General features: G+C 46.6%; 1 protein-coding gene across 1 annotated transcript in view; it reads left to right on the top strand.

Annotated features, from left to right (window-relative positions):
- The window catches only part of LOC129016074 (olfactory receptor 7E24-like), a 50,956-nt gene extending 30,113 nt beyond the window's left edge, over window positions 1-20,843 (top strand). The window contains exons 3-4 of the mRNA XM_063654812.1: window positions 1,502-1,657; window positions 20,458-20,843. Of these exons, the coding sequence (XP_063510882.1) occupies window positions 1,558-1,657; window positions 20,458-20,843 (486 nt within the window). The 5' untranslated portion in view covers window positions 1,502-1,557. The remainder of the gene's footprint in view (window positions 1-1,501; window positions 1,658-20,457) is intronic.
- The last annotated feature ends 455 nt before the right edge of the window (window positions 20,844-21,298 follow it).

The following is a 21,298-nucleotide window of genomic DNA, read 5'->3' as shown; positions in this document are numbered from 1 at the left end:
TTCTTCAACAGTGCACACAAAATGCCAACCCTGTATGACATTGCAAAGAAAGATTTTACCATGATAAGCAGATTAAACAAACAAACAAACTTTTCCTTGAATTCTTTGGGAACAAAGTACAACCTGGTCCAAATCATCCTAACCTAGAATGCACCATCAGCTTGACAGTCAGTTGTTCCTGGATTTACCAGATTTGGGGCAGACGTTTCATGCTTCTCTAAAGAGGGATTCTTAACTGACACCGTGCCTTGTTTTTGTCCTTTTCCTAGTAAAGGAAATGATTTGATTTGGTATCATATCGTCTTTCTTGCTTTTTTCTTTTTTTAATTAGAGACGAGGCCTTGCTATATTTCCCAGACTGGTCTCCAACTTCCGGGCTCAAGCAATCCTCCTGCCTCAGCCTCCCTCCCAAAATGCTGGGATTACGGGTATGAGCCACTGTGCCTGGCCTCTTTCTTGTCTTTTAAACAAATAAATGTAAGCTGGGCATGGTGTGCATTCATATATTCCCAGGTACTTGAGCAGCTGAGGTGAGAGGATCCCTTGAGACTAGGTTTGAGCCCAAGAGTTCAAGGATGCAGTGAGCTATGATTGCACCACTGCACTCTAGCCTGTGTAACAGAGTGAAACCCTGTGTCTAAAAAACCAAACTAATGCCGGGCACGGTGGCTCACGCCTGTAATCTCAGCACTTTCGGAGGCTGAGGCAGGTGGATCACGAGGTCAGGAGATCGAGACCATCCTGGCTGACATGGTGAAACCCCGTCTCTACTAAAAATGCAAAAAAATTAACCGGGTGTTTTGGCACATGCCTGTAATCCCAGCTACTTGGGAGGCTGAGGCAGGAGAATTGCTTGAACATGGGAGGCGGAGGTTGCGGTGAGCCGAGATCGTGCCATTGCACTCCAGCCTGGGCAACAAGAGTGAAACTCCATCTCAAAAAAAACAAAAAATAAACAAAAACAAAACTAAGCTAAACTAACGTATAAATAATTCATACACACAAGGGGATGCCAGTTGTGGGGCTGGAGGTGAGGTTTAACTGGGCTCTCTCCAGAGAGAGAAAGAAGCTTAATGCTTCTTTCAAGTAATTTCTGGTCTGTCTTTACCTATGTGGATCCCAAGCCAACATTTGAGAAAAGGCTCCCTTCAGTGAAGGAATGTGTGACCTTAAGTGGTGAGCGAGAGAAACTTCCTTTCTAGCCAGGCCCTTCCTGGGACCTAACTCCATGCGTCTGCCTCCTTAACGCCAGCACGTCTCGTCCATTTGCCCCTTAGTATAATTCCCAGGGTCTTTGTACTTGTCAACAGGTTACTTCCCACCCGCTTCCTGCAGAGGGCTTTGTTTTCTGGAGTCAGAGAGAGCATGAGCTCACAGGGCCATCCCCACTGCCGCCTTCTCAGGGTGCAGCCCCAGGGAAATGAGCAGTGGACTTGGACAGAGCTCATCAATTCCTTCTGGGGGAAGCTGATGGTGCCTTCAATTTTTGTTTCTGCTTCAGATGAATTAAAAAAAAAAAAACCGTGTGTGAAGACCAGGAGCTGAAACTGCACTGCCATGAATCCAAGTTCCTCAACATCTACTCTGCGACCTATGGCAAGAGTACCCAGGAAAGGGACATCTGCTCCTCTGAGGCAGAGCGGCTCCCCCCTTTTCGGTACGTCCTTTTGTGTGTATATTACCCAGGGTTGTCTAGAGGGACAGAACTAATAGGCTATATGATTGTGGAAGTCAATACTTAATAACACAATCACAATCTTATGATCATGTAAGTTAATACTTAATAAACTCCCATATGTGTGTGAGTGTGTGTGTGTGTGTGTGTGTGTGTGTGTGTGTGTGTGTGTATAAATGCTTGTAAAGAGTAATCAGCCAAAAATAAATAAGTAAAAGAACAAGAACTGGCCGGGCACAGTGGCTCACGCCTATTATCCTGTCACTTTAGGAAGCCGAGGTGGGTGGATCACGCGGTCAGGAGTTCAAGACCAGCCTGACCAACATGGTGAAACCCCACCTCTACTGAAAATACAAAATTATCTGGGCATGGTGGCGCATTGCTGTAATCCCAGCTACTTGGGAGGCTGTGACAAGGATGATCACTTGAACCTGGTAGACGGAGTTGGCAGTGAGCTGAGATCTCACCACTGCACTCAGCTTGGGTGACAAGGGTGAAACTCTGTCTCAAAAAAAAAAAAAAGGACACGGTCCTGTTTTCATGGGATGAACAGTTGAGGGAGAAAGGCAAGCATTAACCAAATAGCCAGACACATCATCATGCCCTATTGTGACAAATGCTATTTTAGAAAAGGGAAGACTATAGCAGTGGAGGGGGCCTAATTTAGCTTTGGGGTGGTGGTTTAAGTCTTCCAAAGAGAACCATCCTGTAGGGTGGACACTGGGGTGTGCACACTAGCTGCACGCTGGGGGCTGAGACGCTGAGGTTGCTGAGTGGGAGAGGAAAGGTGTTGATAAGGAGGAAGATTTCCCTGGTTTCAACTGCTGAGAACAGGGTCCTGCACACAGTAGGAGCTCCATGAAGAGTGGTCCCTAGTGTTTTCACCAACATATCTGAAGTGGAGCAGGACGGTGATCAATCACACCCCAGTCCCCGACCTCATTCTGAACCAATTTGAAACAAGGAGATGCAAAAATCTGACAACTGTGTTGAAAAAGGTGATTTTAAAGGTCCTAAAAGATTCTCTGGATATCAGAGCCAATTTCACATAGTAGAGGGGCACATTCCCTGCCGTGGCCTGTGTCATACACAGCCAATTTAACCTTTTCACTGCCTGGTTATTCTGCAAAGTGCATCCGAGAATGCCCTTCATCTCTGAGCTCCTCTTCAAAATTCTGATTCCTCCTCAAACTGTAAAGCCTCTGGCATTTGCCAAGAGCCAAGGCCCTCCTGAAGCCGCAGTTTGAGAACAAGCCAAGAGGCAGACATGAGAAAGAAGTACCACTCCTGGCAGGGAGAGCTGACACTTCCCAGGCTACTGCATCCTTCTCGGGGCCCAGAAATGAATGAGAGGTAATTAAAGCAGAAAGCATTTTGCAGCAGCTCAGCTCAGGTCTCCAAAGCTGCCATGGTCCCAGGATCAGTGGTGTGCCCTGAGGACAGCCAAGGGACAATCCCTTGAGGCCCTGGAAATCATCAGCCACCTCCAGCAACTTCACGGGGCCTCCCTGGGAAGTCTCCCTTGCTGCTGATGGGCACGAAGGCACCAGGGCCTCCTGTACATGGAAAACTCACAATCTAGGAATGCCCTGTGGTTGTTGATCCTGGGACATCCCCAGAAGAATTTAGTTAAGCCCTCAAAGAAAGGAAACAAGGTTTTCTTGCTGCTGAAGATGTCTCACTCGTTTTTTTTAAAAAAGCAGTGCAATTGAATTTGCAGTTTGTTTTCGCTTTCTTTCCATTTCCTGTTGCTACTTCTCCAAGATCTCAGCTGAGCTGAGGAACAAAGAAAAATAAGCAATTTTGTGCAGCAGGGATATTCGGTTTCCACTCCCTTCTCCCAGCCTGTGGCAGTGTGCTTGGCCTGCAGAATTCTTGCTCTGCCCTCTGTTTCAGCGGGTGCTGTCATGTGCCAGCTGCTTTGCCTGGGGATTCTGACATCCAGGGCTTATTCTTAGCATCAGTTCAGCAGAGTCTTAAACCACCTTCAAAGGAGTCGGTCACGCTGCCATCCTCTCTGCATCTTTCTGTAGTCATTTCTGATGATATTTAGCAAATCACTTTAGCACAGAGTCTTCGAATTCTTTCCAGATTTACGATGGAAACACAGAGGCAAAGAGCTTGGGGTAGAAAGCAGAAGAGCAGGTGCTGGGAGAGTTTGGTGGTGGATTTTGAGTTGGTCAATCATTTTGCTTTACTAAGTCCAGGGAAGCTCATCTTCAGAGTTAACCGCTATATATATATATACATATATATATATTTTTTTTTTGAGATGGAGTCTTGCTCTGTCACCCAGGCTGGAGTGCAGTGGCACACTCTCAGCTCACTGCAACCTCCACTTCCTGGGTTCAAGTGAGCACGTCTGGCTGATTTTTGTATTTTTAGTAGAGATGGGGTTTCACCATGTTGGCCAGGCTGGTCTTGAACTCCTGACTCAAGTGATCCACCTGCCTCAGCCTCCCAAAGTGCTAGGATTACAGGCATGAGCCACCGTGCCTGGCCCAGAGTTAACCACTCTATTGAGGTATTGTTTATTTTTCTTAAAAGTCTATTACAAGTGAATAAAATTCAATGATTTTTAGTAAATTTAGAGTTGTGCAACCATCACTACCCTCCAGTTTTAAAACATTTTCACAATCCCCCAAGCTCCCTTGTGCCCATTTGCCATCACTGCCCCATTCCCAACCCCCCGGTCCCAGATAACCACACATCTACTTTCTCTCTAGATTTGCCTTTTCTGAATATTTCATACAAATGGAATTATGCAATGGATGGTTTTGTGTGTGTGTGCACGGCTGACTTCTTTAACTGAATGTAATGTTTCAGAGGTTCATCCATGTTGTAGCATGTATCATATCAGTACTTCACTTTTTATTTTTTTGGAGTTGAAATCTCACGCTGTCACCCAGGCTGGAATGCAGTGGTGCGATCTTCGCTCACTGCAACCTCTGCCTCCCAGGTTCAAGCAATTCTCCCTGCCTCAGCCTCCCAAGTAGCTGGGATTACAGCCTTGTGCCACCAAGCCCAGCTAACTTTGTATTTTTACTACAGATGGGCTTTCAAATATCTTGGCCAGGTTGGTCTCAAACTCCAAACTCCTGACCTCAAGTAATCTGTCCTCCTCGACCTCCAAAAGTGCTGGGATTACAGGTGTAAGCCACCATGCCGAGCCTTCATTCCTTTTTATTACTGAGGTATATTCTGCTGGATGGATATATCATATCTTGTTTTTATTCTCCATTTTTTAAATATTGCAAGATGGGCCCAAAACCACCTCTCTGGAGCATTTGATGATCACGTGGATACCATTGGGTTGTGTGTATGTATGTGTATCTAACAGGGAGAGTGAGTGACTCTTGCACTGATTTGGAAAGTGATTTTAAAATCTTATCTACATTGCATTTAAACATACATTAAGAGTCCACATTTTAAAAATATACCACATATTTGAAATATTTCTTTTTGGCTTTTAGTTCCCAAGAACATACTGACAGTGATTGACCCAGCCATTGCTAATCTAAACCTTCTTTGAAGCAGAAAGATGGTGAATATGGTAATTTTTATGGCTTACTACCAGAATTTCTCTTTAAGTAAAGGTAAACAGCCCCTGGGTGACCACAGTTGGGCACACGTTGATTAGAATGGAAGGGGTTGTCAGGAGGTGTGTTTGAGTACCAGTCCTGGTGATGATAGTGCTTTGGCCAATAGTTGCAGTGAACACCATTTTATTTTGTTTTGACTTTTTTAACATCAGAAGTAGGATAAACCTCCCCTTCATTCTCCTCTCACTTCCTAAAAGGAAAATCACTTTGAAAAGACACCTGCTCAGAAATAAATTTGGGCTTCCTGGGTTACACAATGAGCTTTTGCAAAGCTCAGCCCGTTGGAACCGACGTAGGTGGCAGTGCCGGCTAGGACCTGAGGGCCTCTGTACCTCTGTACACACCACCTTCCTCCTTAGTTTCCTTCCTTCCTTCTTTCCTTTCTTTCTTCCTTCCTTCCTTTCCTTTGCTTCGAGTTTCACTCTTGTTGCCCAGGGCCAGCTAGGACCTGAGGGCCTCAGTACCTCTGTACACTCCACCTTCCTCCTGAGTTTCCTTCGTCCCTTCCTTCCTCCCTTTCTCCCTACCTCCCTACCTCCCTCCCTCCCTCCCTCTCTCTCTCTCTCTCTCCCTCTTTTCTTCCTTCCTTCCTTCTTCTCCTTCTTCCTCTTCTTTCTTTCTCTCTCTCTTTTTTCTTTTTCTCTTTCTGTCTCTTTCTTTCCCTCCCTCCCTCTCTGTCTCTCTCTTTCTTTCTCTCTCTCTTTCTTTCTTTCTTTCTTCCTTCCTTTCTTCTTTTTCTTTAGAGTTTTGCTTTTTCTCACCCAGGCTGGAGTGCAGTGGTGCAATCTCCACTCAATGCAACTTCTGCTTCCAGGTTCAAGTGATTCTCCTGCCTCAGCCTCCCGAGTAGCTGGGATTATAGGTGTCCACCACCACACCTTGCTAATTTTTGTGTTTTTAGAAGAGACGGGGTTTTACCATGTTAGTCAGGCTGGTCTCGAACTCCTGATCTCAGGAGTTGCCCTCACCTCAGCCTCCCAAAGTGCTGGGATTACAGGTGTGAACCACTGCACCCGGCCCCTCCTTAGTTTTCACTTGGCTTTTGTAAATGAGGTGGATGGGTTTTGCTGGGGGGGTTGACGGGATTGAGCATTTGGATTTTCTTATCAAATCCAGAATGGAATTCAAACCCATGGGGTCCCTAATAGAAATTGCAGAGATCCAGTAGAGCATCTAAGATGTTAGGCTTTGGTGAGAGTTTTGTCTTGTGTTACCTTTATTGTATGTATTAGGTCTTTCCCCCCTGAGTATAAAAGTAAAGTATGTTTGATACGAAAACATATGAAAGCACCCCTAGTCCAAAAGCTCAGAGAGAACTATGGTAATGTTCTTCTGAGTCCTTCTAGCTGGCCGCCTTGGCTTTCTGGCAGGCTCTGTGTTCCTTAGCTCCACTTCTCTTTCTTTAAAAAAAAAAAATTAACTTAGTAATTAACTATTATTATTATTTTTCTAAAGATAGGGCTTTGCCAAGTTGCCCTGGCTGGTCTTGAACTCCCAGGCTCAAGCGATCCACCCACTTCATCCTCTAAAGGTGCTGGGATTACAGGCATAAGCCACCACACCCAGCCTCCTCTTATTTTTCTAACAGGGTTCCCACCCGATCCATAAACAGCCTGGTCCCACTGCAGTGGGGACCTGAGAGCCAGAGCTGTGCCATCTCTCCTCAAAGGCATCTGTCCTGTCTGACATGGCTAGGAGTCCCCCAATCCATCACCAGGCTACCCTGTCACAGGCTTGCTAAGCTCCATCCAGCAGTGTAACCAGGATCTAAAAGCGGATTTGCCTCACATTTTGCTGTTGTTTCCAAAAAAAAGTAGCCCAATACCACCTCCCTCTGTAACGGAGGATTGTTTTATCTCTGGCCACACAGCGGACAGCAACTCCATGCTTAACATGAGATATTATTGGCCAGGGGCGGTGGCTCATGCCTGTTATCCCAGCACTTTGGGAGGCCGAGGCAGGCAGATCACCTGAGGTCAGGAGTTCGAGACCAACCTGGCCAAAGTGGTGAAGCCCCATCTCTAATAAAAATACAAAAATTTGCTGGTCATTGTAGCACGTGCCTGTAATCCCAGCTACTCAGGAAGCTGAGGCAGGAGAATCGCTTGAACCCAGGAGATAGAGGTTGCAGTGAGCCGAGATCGCACCATTGCACTCCAGCCTGGGCAACAAGAGTGAAACTCCATCTCAAAAATAAATAAATAAATAATTAAAATAAAATAAAGTGAGATGTTATTAAGCCCCCAAGGGGCGTGATGAATGTCACTGTCTTTAGGATGGGAAAATCCATTTGTTCCCTTCCGCAGTGGAGTGGAAGACAAGCACCTGAAGTTGGAACCAACACTTAAAACAATCTCTAATCCTTTTTGTACTTTAATATTTTTGGGGACTGCTTACTATTTAATAAGTGCTCTTCCTGGGTTAATCTTCTATAATTTAGCCAGAGGCCCATTTGTTTGATTTCTGTGATGTTTAATTATTCTGGCGGTCCCTGGGGTAGGAACAGCAGAGGTCTCTTAGAATAGGCATACTATGAACAGCTGTGGTTAATTGGTTTTGCATTTTTCATGAAACAGGTATAAACTTCGACCCAATTGAATCGAAGGTTCTGAGGAAAGATGGAATTCTTGTTAGCAACTCTCTGGCCACCTTTGCTTACATTAGAGTTAGGTCAATGAATCAAAGTTTCCTAGAATGCTGATGGATTTACTAAAATCTTGTTAATAAATGTGCTGTGCAATTATAACACTCAGATAACTAAAGGACAATGACTTCAAGTTTGACATGCCAACCACCGCTTCTCAGATTCAGAAACACAGAGGCCTGAGTTCAGGCACAGTCGCAACCAGGCAGTCAGCAAGAGAACCATATAAACAGACAAAGTCACACTATTTAGGAGTTGAGCTCCACAGATATTGTTCGCTTTTGAAAAGTAGAAACCCGAGGAATGCAATTCCCAGCTCTAAAATTTGGGAAGGAACTGGGATTATTGAATTCCAACACTGGCTGGAAGAAAAATGAGCCAGAAGGTCACTTAGTAAACAAGACAGATGATACCCCAGGAGACAGAACCACTTTCTGGGTCATGGGAGTTATTCCTAATGGTTGCCAAGATTTCCCTTGTTAGTCTTCCCCACGAGGATCAATCAGACTCAGCCCTCATGAATTAGCAGAGCCAAAAGGCTTATACCAAGGCCTGCCACACAGCGGGGACCTCATCACTGAGGGGAAGGTATGTACAATTTTTCCTCACCACCCGCTCTGCTTATCTTAAGATAGAATGCATTTTGGAATGTCATCTGCAAGTTTCAGCAATGCCTGCCTATGTTCAGAGAGACCAAAACCAGAGACCTTCAGTAAAATACATGTTAATATAACACATAACAGTATTACTATTCAAGGCCTGCAAAGATGGGGCTATTCGGGGTAAGCCTGTCTCAGGAAAATAGAGTCTTAGGGAATGTATTTGTCTGTTCTCATGCTGCTAATAAAGACATACCTGAGGCTGGGTAATTTATAAAGGAAAGAGGTTGAATGGACTCACAGCTCCACATGGTTAAGGAGGCCTCACAGTCTCGGTGGAAGGTGAATGAGGAGCAAAGTCACGTCTTAGTAGCAGGAAAGAGAGCTTGTGCAGGGGAACTCCCCTTTATAAAACCATCAGATCTCGTGAGACTTATTCACTATCATGAGAACAGCATGGGAAAGACCCACCCAATGATTCAATTACCTCCTACCACGTCCCTCCATGACACATGCGGATTAGGGGAGCTACAATTCAAGATGAGATTTGGGTGGGGACACAGCCAAACCATATCAGGGAATGATCTCAATACGTGAGATGCAGAGTTCAGTCTCGGGGTCCGCTGCTGTTCTATTCTCCTCCTGCATTAGGATTCCTCCTGTGTGTGTGTGTTGTGTGGTTGTTGGTTTCTTCTGCGAGTCCTCTCTTTTCTAGCCACCTTCTCATTTTCATGTCTTGCTGTTCCTGATCATTGCCAATGTTAAGAACCGTAAGGATTTTTCTTGGCAGAAATATCCCCATATTTACAAAGACCCCAGGGAGCTTCTTGGAGAAAAGCCGTCATGAAAATCCTCCAGACAGAGAACAACAATTGAAGGGGAATGAGACCGACATTGTGCTCAGTGAGCTGTGGCCGTGCTGTGTGCTTTACCCCAACTACCTTGTCGGTTCCTCTCAACAACTGCCTCAGCCAGCCCAGCTGCCATAACAAAGTTCCCGTGACTGGATGGCCTAAATAACAGACATTGATTTTCTCAGTGTTCTGGAGGTCAGAAGTTCAGGATCAAAGTATCCACCGATGACTTTCTGGTAAGGGCTGTCTTCCTAGCTTGCAGACAGCAGCCTTCTTGCTTGTCCTCACATGACAGAGAGGGGGAAGAGACAGAGACAGAGACATCTATTCTTTTTATAAAACCACCAATCCTATCACATTAGAATTCCACCCTTATGACTTCCTTTAACCTTAATTAGCTCCTAATGAGTGAATTGGGGGGAACACAATTCAGTCCATAGCAACAACCCTGAGAGATGGGACTCTGGTCCCCTGTTCTGCACTTGAAGCCAGTGGTCAGAGGAGTTGAGTCATTTGCCTGAGGACACCATGGACAACGGCAGGGCCAGGATTCAGGCTCAGCTAATATAAGGCTTGCACTCCAGCTACTCTGAATTTTGAGGGATGCAACCACCTCCCCACTCTGATCCTGAGTTGTCTAAATTAGCTTTCCTCCATCCCTTTCCATCCTTTTATGTGATTGTCATTCCCAGAAACCACAGGATGGAGATATTCGTTTAGTGACTGTCTCTCCTGCCAGTGGCTCAGCTCCACAGGGGCAGGTGCTTTGTCATCTTATTTCATGTGGTGTCCCTGCATCTAGGATGCGGTGCTGGTACAGTACAGGTGCAGTCAGTAGTTAAGGAACAACTGAATGATGACTGCTGATCTGGACTTATGAGTTTTTTCCTGTGCCTTATTGTCAACCAATATTTGCTATTTATAAGATGTCAGGTTTTTTTGTTTAAATGTGAGGAGTCGATGAGCTGTTATTTGGTTTTATTGAGGGGTGTTTTGGGACATTTATCTCAGCAAACCATTGCCACGCCTCCATATCATGTCCAAGAGAAAGTCTCTAAATGCACTGTGTTGGATGTTAGCTAAATGAAATCACCACAAGAAGTTCGTGACTCAAATCACAGAGGCTCACAAAGCCCTAGTAGAACGGGCGACTCTGGGCTTGCCTGTGGGTTTTCTTGGTGTGTCTGTATCGCTGTCTGGGTGGCCACTCTAGAGGTGAGAAGCATGCAGCGCATGCTCGGGTGTCTGCAGGCCAGTGTGCCACGGAGGTACATGTGGACATCAGGCTGGGCCATTTGGACCTAAACAGGCAGTGGCCACCAGCCAGCGTCACACAGTGCTGAGCTCCATCCTCAATGCTGCTGGAGAGAGGTGCCCAGACAACTCTCAGTCGCATCCCCGGCCCCACTGTGGGGATGTGACCCACGGGATGAGTTGGGGTCTCTAGGCACCCCAAAAGCAGGAGCAGCTGGGAGCCAAGAGTGTGAGCAGCGCAGTTTCCAGCCCAAGCCACCCAAATAGGTGGCAAATTGAGTGAATCCAAAAGTGCATTTCCCAGGTCAGGCTGCAAGTAGCTTTGACACAGTAGTGCAGTCCAGTGTACACGGGGACAAAGAGATGAGAAACCAAAATCGAGAGGTTTGTCACCTGATATTAAAGCACAGAGGTTGGCAGAAGGGAGAGGGAGATGAACAAGGGTCCCTGGTGAAGTGTCTCCTGGGGTCATATGAATAATCTGTGAGATGGTTTCCCCAACATTCAAAAAGCTTCTCAGGCATGTTTGAATTTACTGTCATTTCAGTAATACAGACTACTCCCGGAATTCATTCTAGAATCAAGATCACGAGTCTGAGGAAGCTCATAGAAAAAAATTGGAAATTAGAGAAATGGAAAAGGAGTGGTGTGTGCGTGTGTGTGCGTGTGTGTGCACGTGTGCACGTGTGCATGTGTGCGCGTGTGTGCATGTGTATGTGTGTGCACGTGTGCATGTACATGTGTGTGCATATGTGTGAGCGTGTGTGCATGTGGATGTGTGCATGTGTGTGCCTCTGTGCGTGCATGTTTGTATCTGTGTGCATGTGTCTGTGCATGTGTGTGCAACTGTGTGTGTGTGTGCATGTGTGTTCACGTGTTTTTTGCATCTGTATGTGTGTGCATGTGTGAGTACATGTGTGTACATGCATATCTGCGTGTGCATGTTTGCATGTGTGTGTCTGTATGTGCATGCATGGGTATCTGTGTGCATGTGTGTATGTGTGTGTGCATGTGTGTGTGCATGTGTGTGTTCATGTGTCTGCATGTGCGTGTGTTTGCATGTGTGTGCATGCATGTGTATCCCTGTGCATGTGTATCTGTGTGTGCATGTATTTGTGTGCATGTGTGTGCATGTGTCTATGTGCATGTGTGTGTGCCTTCGTGTGTTTGTGTGCATGTGTGTGTATCTGTGTGTGTGCATGTGTGTGCCTGTATGTATATCTGTATGTGTGTTTGTGCATGTGTGTGTATCTGTGTGCTTGCATGTGTGTGGGGGTGCATGTGTGCATGCATGTGTGTGCATGCATGTGTGTGCATGCATATGTGCGTGTGTATCTGTGTGTGTAAGTGTGTGTTGGAAGTTCTTAGCAAGGCAGTGTAATAGCTAGCTCGGCACGAACCATTGTCCCCTGGCAGATTGTGCCCAAGGAGACTTACGTATTTAGATAGTCTTGCATGAGAATATGACCTCTCCTATTCCACCGAATTACTGTTTCATTGACATCTGGCTTTGGGTGTTTACCTCATATGTGCCTGCAGGCATGCCTTTTGTGGCCTAATGTTTCCGTCCCTGCCCCTGCCCCCTTGGGACAGTGACAGATATGTCATCAGCCTCTGGCAGGCCCTGCTGTGGGCTTTTGGGGCACAGGGGTAAGGAAGCTGGGCAGAAGGGACAGGCTTGCAGCCTGGGATGTCCTGTGTTGGGAGGCATCATTGTTTCATAAGGGAGGAACTCCAGGGCCACAGACAAGCTCATACGGAAAGAGAAACACAACAACACGCTCCAGAGTCAGAGCTACGAGATTCCCCCACCAGGGAGGACCCCTGGAAATCAGCACCGCCTTGTCACCGAGATATGGATTCAGATGTGTTCCCACGGTCTCCAATCTCCAGTTCCATGACAGAAGGTTTCTGTCACACCCCTAAGTGCTGTCAGACCAGCGCTCGGTACGCTTTGTGCTTTCTTCTGGACAACCCTCGGGCCCTGACTGCTGCCTTGATCCTCTCAACAGCAATAGGGCCCCGACAGGGGGAACCCTCTCCATGGCCTCTGGGTGTCTTATCTGGACATGAACGAGCTGGAGTGTGTGTTTGCCCCAAGTCAGGATCTAAGAGTGGAAAGGAGCCTTAAAGCCCATAGGACCCCCTTCGGAGGCTCCCAAGGGCATACAACAGCTGATCAAATTAAAGTCATTCACTCCAGCTGGGAATGAACCAAGGCTAAATTTAGAACAATGCCAGCATTAACACAGTGTGAAGATTCTGTTCAATCACAAGGAAAACTTTGTTTTTCCAGAATACAGAATAGGAAAAGGAGACCCAAAAGTATAAAGTAGTCCAAGAGATTCTAGAGAACAGTTGACATTCCCTTAGTGTAAAGCCTGGGACCACGGAGAGAGCCCTGGCCTGAGCTTGGTGTCCCAGCCAAGTGGCGGCTTTGCACAAGTGACTTGACTACAACAAGAGGGGTTGGACCAGCTCATCACTAAGATTCCAGCTGACCAACATCTGGTGAGTTTGCAACTTCAAACTAGTTGATTCAGATGACTAGGAAGCCTCGTTCCCAGGGACTTGCCAAGCATTGCCCATGTTATCCATCTCTGGTGGCTGCATCTCAGCAGAGTTGATGCAGACTTGCCCTAAAGAGTGCTCACTTAGCAGGAGGCAGGCCTAGGCCAAGAAGCACCTGGAGTCTTATGAGAGAGAAGCTCTCCTGGCAGGAGAACTCAGACACCCACCTCCCAGGAGAAGAGGAGAGAGAAAAAATGGGAACTGATTTTATAGAGCCCCATCCCCAGGGCGCCAAGCCGAGTGCTTAAATCCACGATTCCCTCCCTTTATGCACTCAGCAAATATTTTCATAATGCCCACTCTGTGCCAGAGACGGCACTGGGGATTTGTCAAAGAACAAGACGGTTCCAGCTCCTGCCCTCAGGGAGCTTGCATTCTAGGTGGAGAGAAAGGATGGCACCCACTCAGCGAGTGAGTTAGGATTGTAACTTGGGCTGTGAAGAAGACAATCAAGATACTCTGAGACTAAATGACAGGGGACCTGGCTAGGCTAAGGCAGGGGGACGTATGTAGTAGTGCTGGATAAAGAAGGAGGAAAGAATTTTCCAGGCTAACAGAAGAGCACATGCAGAAACACCAGAGTGCGCAGGCATCTGATGCAACACGAGTGAGGAATGGGAGGCTGGAGCCGGGAGCAGAGAAGAAACGGAAGGTCTCGGGAGTTGAACTTGGGGAGGGTGAAAAGGGCCAAGTCATAGCCAGCCTTCTAGGCTGTGGTCAGGACTTGACTTTTATTAGGTTGGTGCAAAAGTAATTGTGATTTACGCCATTACTTTTTTTTTTTTTTTGTCAGAGTCTGCCTCGGTCACCCAGGTTGGAGTGCAGTGGTGTGATCTTGGATCACTGCAACCTCCACCTCCCAGGTTCAAGCCATTTTCCTATCTCATCCTCCCAAGTACCTGGGACTACAGGCGCACGCCACCACCCCCAGCTAATTTTAATTTTTGTATTTTCAGAAGAGATGGGGTTTCACCATGTTGCCCAGGCTGATCTCAAACTGCTGACCTGAAGTGATCCACCCGCCTCGGTCTCCCAAACTTCTGGAATTACAGGTGTGAGCCAACATGCCCAGCCAATTTCCGCCATTACTTTTAATGGTGGAAACAGCAATTACTTTTACGCCAACCTAATAGCTTCGGAGACGGAAGAGGTCATCTATACGTTTTAAGTCAGGCAGTGATGTGACCCAACGTGTATTTCTAAAAGGTTATAGAGGCCATGCAGGAAAGATGGTTTACATATGGTCTGTGGTTCCTTTTGCACTACAAAAGCAGAGTTGTTATTTTGACAACAGAGACCATATGGCCCATAAAACCTTCAATAGTTCCTGTCTGGCCATTCACTAGAAAAGGGGGGCAAGAGAGGAGGATGGGGACCAAGTGCCTGCAGGGAAGATGCAGCAGAACAGTGCTTCATCCCTGTTTTTCAGATAATTTCACGAGGTCGAAAGACATCCTAATGAAAGTGAAAGTACAAGGTACTTACCAGGAGATATTCACACCAGACGCCATGTCTCACACCTGCAATCCCAGCTTCACACCAGATGCAATGGCTCACACCTGTAATCCCAGCACTTCGGGAGGCCAAGGCAGTAGGAAGACTTTCAGACAGGAGTTTAAGACCAGCCCGGGCAACAAAGTCAGACCTGATCTCTACAAAAAAATATAATAAAAAGTTAGCCGGACATGGTAGCACATGCCTGTAGTCCCAGATACTCAGGAGGCTGAGGTGAGAGGATTGTTTGAGCCCAGAAATTCAAGGCCACAGCACGCTATGATTGTGCCACTGCACTCCAGCCTGGGTGACAAAGGGAGACTCTCTCTCTTTCTCTCTCTCTCTCACACGCTCTCTCTCTCTCTCTCTCTCTATATATACATATATATACGTGTATATATATACACGTATATATATATATACGTATATATATATATATTCACAAAATATTTGCTGTCAAAGGATTATCATCAAAAGTCTATAGAAAATATACACGTCCTTGGGCTGGGCACAGTGGCTCACGCCTGTAATCCTACCACTTTGGGAAGTTGAGGCGGGTGGATCACCTGAGGTCAGGAGTTCAAGACCAGCTTGGCCAACATGGCAAACCCCATCTCTACTAAAAACACCAAAATTAGCAGGTATGGTGGCATGCACCTGTAATCTCAGCTGCTCAGGAGGCTGAGGCACAAGAATCGCTCGAACCCGGGAGGCGGAGTTTGCAGTGAGCCCAGATTGTGCCACTGCACTCCAGCCTGTGAGACAGAGTGAGACTCCATGGAAACGCAAAACAAAATAAAACCAAACCAAAAAAAAAAAACCAAAAACAAACAGGCACTTCTGGCGCAGGCTGCAACATGGATGAACCCTGAGGACATTATCATCAGTGAAATAAATAAATCCAAAAACATAAACACGCCCAGGAGCAGAGGCACGCACCTCTACCACAGCAATTTGGGAGGCTGAGGCAGGTGGATCGCTTAAGCTCAGGAGTTCGAGACCAGCCTGGCCAATATAGTGAAAGCTCATCTCTATTGAAAATACAAAAATTAGCTGGGCGTAGTGGCGCACGCCTGTAATCCCAGCTACTCGGGAGACTGAGACACAAGAATCGCTCGAACCCACGATGTACAGGTTGCAGTGAGCCGAGATCACACCACCGCACTCCAGCCTGAACGACAGAGAAAGACTCTGTCTCCAAACCAAAAAAATTAAACACGGTATGATTCCACTTATCTATCAAGTGTCTAGAGTAGTTAAACTCATAGAGTTGCAAACTAGAAAGGTGGCCCCCAGGGGTGGGCGAGAGAGAGGAGTGGAGAGCTTGCTAAATGGGTGCAATTTCCATTTTGAAAGATAAAACTGTTCCGGAGACGGTGGCGGTGATGGCTGCTGAACAATGTGAACGTCATTAATGTCATTAAACTGTAAACTGAAAAAGAGTGGAAATTGTAAATGTTTATACTGGCCATTCTCTATGAACTAATATATATTCACAATTTTTAATATTTATACGTGGTATATTTGCCCATAATTAAAGATGAAAATTAAAGCAGTTGGATCTTTCAAAAGAAAAGAAAGAAGCGAAGAATACACACCAGCTTTCTCCTGATGAGAGGAAGAGCCCCAAAGCGTCTATGGAAACTCACTGTTCTCCTATCCTTCTTGAATTATTATGAGGAAATCCTTAGAGGCTGGGGAACTTGGGCGACTCTGGCTAATGTGGAGCTCTGTGCCTTGAGCTCCCCAGACCACAGAATAGTAAATAGTCTGTGCCTCCAGCCCTGAAGTGTGAGGTTCCAGTCCTGTGGGTTCCACACCTGTCACCTGTATCAGGAGGCTCATGTCTCACCCTGTCTTCTTGCCAGCCTCGAGGACGGAGTCTGAGCCTCCACCGTGCTACACACAGGGAGGACACTGGACCTGTTCTCCGCGGTCATGGCCCAGCAGAGGGGAAGGGCAGTTCAGTGAGTGTAGGCAAAAGAAAGAGAGATCAGACTGTTCCTGTGTCTATGTAGAAAGGAAAGACATAAGAGACTTCATTTTGAAAAAGACCTGTATTTTCAACAATTGCTTTCCTGAGATGTTTTTAATGTGTAGCTTTGCCCCAGCCACTTTGACCCAACCTGAAGCTCACAAAAACATGTGTTGTATGAAATCAAGGTTTAAGGGATCTAGGGCTGTGCAGGACGTGCCTTGTTAACAAGATGTTTCCATGAAGTATACTTGGTAGAAATCATCGCCATTCTCTAGTCTCAATAAACCAGGGGCACAATACACTGTGGAAGGCCGCAGGGAGCCCTGCCCTTGAAAGCGGCGTGTTGTCCAAGGATTCTCCCCATGTGATAGTCTGAAATGTGGCCTCGAGGGATGAGAAAGACCTGACCGTCCCCGAGCCCTACACCCGTAAAGGGTCTGTGCTGAGGTGGATTAGTCAAAGAGGAAAGCCTCTTGCAGTTGAGAGAGAGGAAGGCCACTGTCTCCTGCCTGCCCCTGGGAACAGAATGTCTTGGTAAAAACCCGATTGTACATTTGTTCAATTCTGAGATGGGGGAAAAACCGCCCTATGGTGGGAGACGAGACATGTATGTAGCAATGCTGCCTTGTTATTCTTTACTCCACTGAGATGTTTGGGTGGAGAGAAACATAAATCTGGCTTACGTGCATCTCCAGTCACAGTAGCTTCCCTGGAACTTCCTTATGACATAGATTCTATTGCTCACATGTTCGTTGCTGACCTTCTCCTTCTTATCACCCTGCCCTCCTACTACATTTTTTTTTTTTGCTAAAATAATAAAACTAATAATAAAAACTGAGGGAACTCAGAGGCCGGTGCCTCTGCAGATCCTTGGTATGCTGAGCGCCGCTCCCCTGGGCTCACTGTTGTTTCTCTCTACTTTGTCCCTGTGTCTTATTTCTTTCCTCAGTCTCTCATCCCACACGACTAGAAATACCCACAGGTGTGGAGGGGCAGGCCACCCCTTCAAGTGAGTGCTGAGGGACGGTCCGGAGCCTTGGTTTCCTTCCTCCTCCTCAGCACAAACAGGAGAGTGCGGTGGGCAGATGGGAGGAGACCAATATGCAAACTGTCCACTCAACAGACTGTGGAGTTTCTGTTCTTGGTTGTGATGGGGGTCTCAGAAATCTTATTCAAAATTTTGCTTTCCTCCCCCACTGGTTGTCCTTTTCATAGACATCTCACCCATGATAGCAGGGAATCAGTCCCTCTAAGCTATTCCCTAAGAACAACAAAAAGATTATGAAGGTGATGATGAGGATAAAGAGGATGACGACAGACACCATGGCATCATGAACCGTTATTGAGGGCTTCCTGAAGGCCAGGCTCTGAGCTCTATGCTCTATGCAGTTTGTTTCATCTCATCTGCGTAGTCTCCACTTTATTAGTGCACATTTCATGATGATTTTACAGACTAGAAAAGGATCAACGCCTTTTCATAGAACTCGTACTAGATCATGAAGTCAAAAAGGGTGAAGTCCAATTTGAACCGAGCAGTCTAAGTCCAGACACATGGCATTTGGCCAGTCCTCTCCCTGCAACCAACCTGCCCTCTCAAATCCTTGTCACTCAGGTGGGTGCCCCTGCTCACTGTGCCCTTCCCTTTGGGGGCTCCTTGTAAGACCACAGCTAGACCAGTGGGTGCCACAATCACTGTGTCAAGTATAGAAAGGGCAGCTGAGGTCACATCAAGGATTCCAGAAAGAATGGGCACAGGATCATTCGGGATGCATCTCTCCCTTTCCCCTGTTCCTGGCTTTCCTTACAGCTCTCGACTTCCTCAAAGGAGTCATCAATTCGGAGTTTGGCTTCCATTCCTATTGAGGAAGCTGGAAAGCGTTTCAAAAATGCTCCTCCGATGTGCCTGTGGTTAAGAACTCTGAGCTCTGCTGAAAACTTTTGGAAGCTGGGTGCGGTGGCTCACGCCTGTAATCCCAGCCCTTTGGGAGGCTGAGGCAGGTGAATCACAAGGTCAGGGGTTCAAGACCAGCCTGGCCAACATGGTGAAACCCCGTCTCTATTCAAAATAGAAAAAAATTAGCCGGGTGTAGTGGCGGGCGCCTGTCATCTCAGCTACTCGGCAGGTTGAGACAGGAGAATAGCTTGAACCCGGGATGCAGAGGTTGCAGTGAGCCGAGATCCCTCCACCGCACTCCAGCCTGGGCAACAGAATGAGACTCTGTCTCAAAACAACAAAAACAAAACCAAAACCCAAAAAACCCACAACTTTTGGGAGTTAGAAGACCAGGAAGTATAGTACCCGGGACTTAGAGTCTGACCATGAATTTTGAATACCGCCCTTTCTACTTCTCTGTGTGGCAAGGGGTGAGATGTCCGTCCTCTGAGACTCAGCACTCTCATCTGACTTGATTTCCAGTTGATCCAATGGAAGTGAGCGATGATTAAGCCGATCGTGGGTGCCCGCTGCGTGATCTCTAGCTGACGGATGCACAAAGTAAAGGCAAAGTGGATTTTAGATACATTCCTTAAGATTTTCAGCTTCAACTCCACAAAATTCAACGTAAATATCCCCTGACCTGAAGTTCTGGTCTCCCTGCATTCCAGACAGGACATTTTGTTTCGTCCTTCTCTCAGTAAGTACTGAGTACTGTGAGAGGAACAAGTGAGTCTCTTTGGTTTCTGATTCCCCAGAGGCGATATCTTGCTTGGCACTTAGGAGGCAGCAAAAGCAAACATCTATGTTGATGATTGAACTGACACTTCCTTGCTTCACCAAAATTGGCTGTCATCAGCGTGACTTTGACTTACTTCTTTTTGTTTTTTGTTTTTTGAGACGGAGTTTTGCTCTCGTTGCCCAGGCTGGCGGGCAGGGGTGTGATCTCGGCTCACTGTAGTCTCTGCCTCCCAGGTTCAAGCCATTCTCCTGCCTCAGCCTCCCGAGTAGCTGGGACTACAGGCGCGTGCCGCCATACCGGGAGAAGTTTTTGTACTTTTAGCAGAGGCGGGGTTTCACCATGTTGGCCAGGATGGTCTTGATCTCCTGACCCCGTGATCCGCCCTCCTTGGCCTCCCAAAGTGCTGGGATTACAGGCGTGAGCCACCGCATCCAGCCAAACTTTCTGATGAATACTCTAAGTCCACCTAAGCTAAGGACAGGAGTTAGAGCTTCCATGAATTTTAAAACAAGACCCACCGATTTGAGGAAGCAATTACTCTCTTGAAGGAGAAATTTCAGAAAACACAATGATGAAATCACTAGGACCTAACTGGCCTGTGGAACTATTTCCTGCTTATGAACTCTCAACTATCATTTCATTTCCAGATGGCATGGTCTCAGCTGTTATACAGTGTTTACGAATGGTCTACATCAAGGGAATTTATATCAATCTAGAAGAATAAACAAAATATTTGAGTCCCTAATTTCCTTTAATTAGGATAACCTTTTCCTTAAAGTGAAGACAATGGTTTTATTACATCTCTTTCTTCGGAAAACATAGGCTGTATTTTCTAGCAATAACGAATTTGTTATATATGATGATCTGGTTCCTGGAATGTTCTTGAAGCTAGTGTCTCTAAGGCAGGTGTGTACAGCAAGACGTGAATAACACAGCAATCGATGTTGAAAGCATTATATGGCAATTGAGTTTGTCAGAACTACCAAATGTTGCTGAGTGTGGATTGCTCTGAAATCTGCAAACATTACTTCTGAATTCCTTGTATCCAAAATGCAGACGCAATGCCGGCTGTTGGTTTACTTGTTTCCGATTTTTCAACCCTCTTTTCTAGGCAAAAGATGTCCAAACGATACAGACCCACAGAATCTAACAGATGTCTCTATATTCCTCCTCCTCGAACTCTCAGAGGATCCAGAACTGCAGCCGGTCGTCGCTGGGCTGTTCCTGTCCATGTGCCTGGTCATGGTGCTGGGGAACCGGCTCATCATCCTGGCCGTCAGCCCTGACTCCCACCTCCACACCCCCATGTACTTCTTCCTCTCCAACCTGTCCTTGCCTGACATCGGTTTCACCTCCACCACGGTCCCCAAGATGATTGTGGACATCCAATCTCACAGCAGAGTCATCTCCTATGCAGGCTGCCTGACTCAGATGTGTCTCCTGGCCATTTTTGGAGGCATGGAAGAGAGACATGCTCCTGAGTGTGATGGCCTATGAGCGGTTTGTAGCCCTCTGTCACGCTCTATATTGTTCAGCCATCTTGAACCCGTGTTTCTGTGGCTTCCTAGATTTGTGGTCTTTGTTTTCTTTTTCCTCAGTCTTTTAGACTCCCAGCTGCACAACTTGATTGCCTTACGCATGACCTGCTTCAAGGATGTGGAAATTCCTAATTTCTACTGGGAACCTTCTCAACTCCCCCATCTTACATTTTGTGACACCTTCACCAGTAACATCCACATGTATTTCCCTGCTGCCGTATTTGGTTTTCTTCCCATCTCGGGGGCCCTTTTCTCTTACTGTAAAATTGTTTCCTCCATTCTGAGGGTTTCATCATCAGGTGGGAAGTATCAACCTTCTCCACCTGTGGGTCTCACCTGTCAGTTGTTTGCTGATTTTACGGAACAGGCGTTGGAGGGTAGCTGGGTTCAGATGTGTCATCCTCCCCGAGAAAG

The sequence above is a fragment of the Pongo pygmaeus genome, chromosome 18, assembly GCF_028885625.2.
Source record: "Pongo pygmaeus isolate AG05252 chromosome 18, NHGRI_mPonPyg2-v2.0_pri, whole genome shotgun sequence".
Lineage (NCBI taxonomy): Eukaryota > Metazoa > Chordata > Mammalia > Primates > Hominidae > Pongo > Pongo pygmaeus.
Note: the sequence above shows the minus strand (reverse complement) of the source record. Positions and strands in the feature narration are given on the sequence as shown.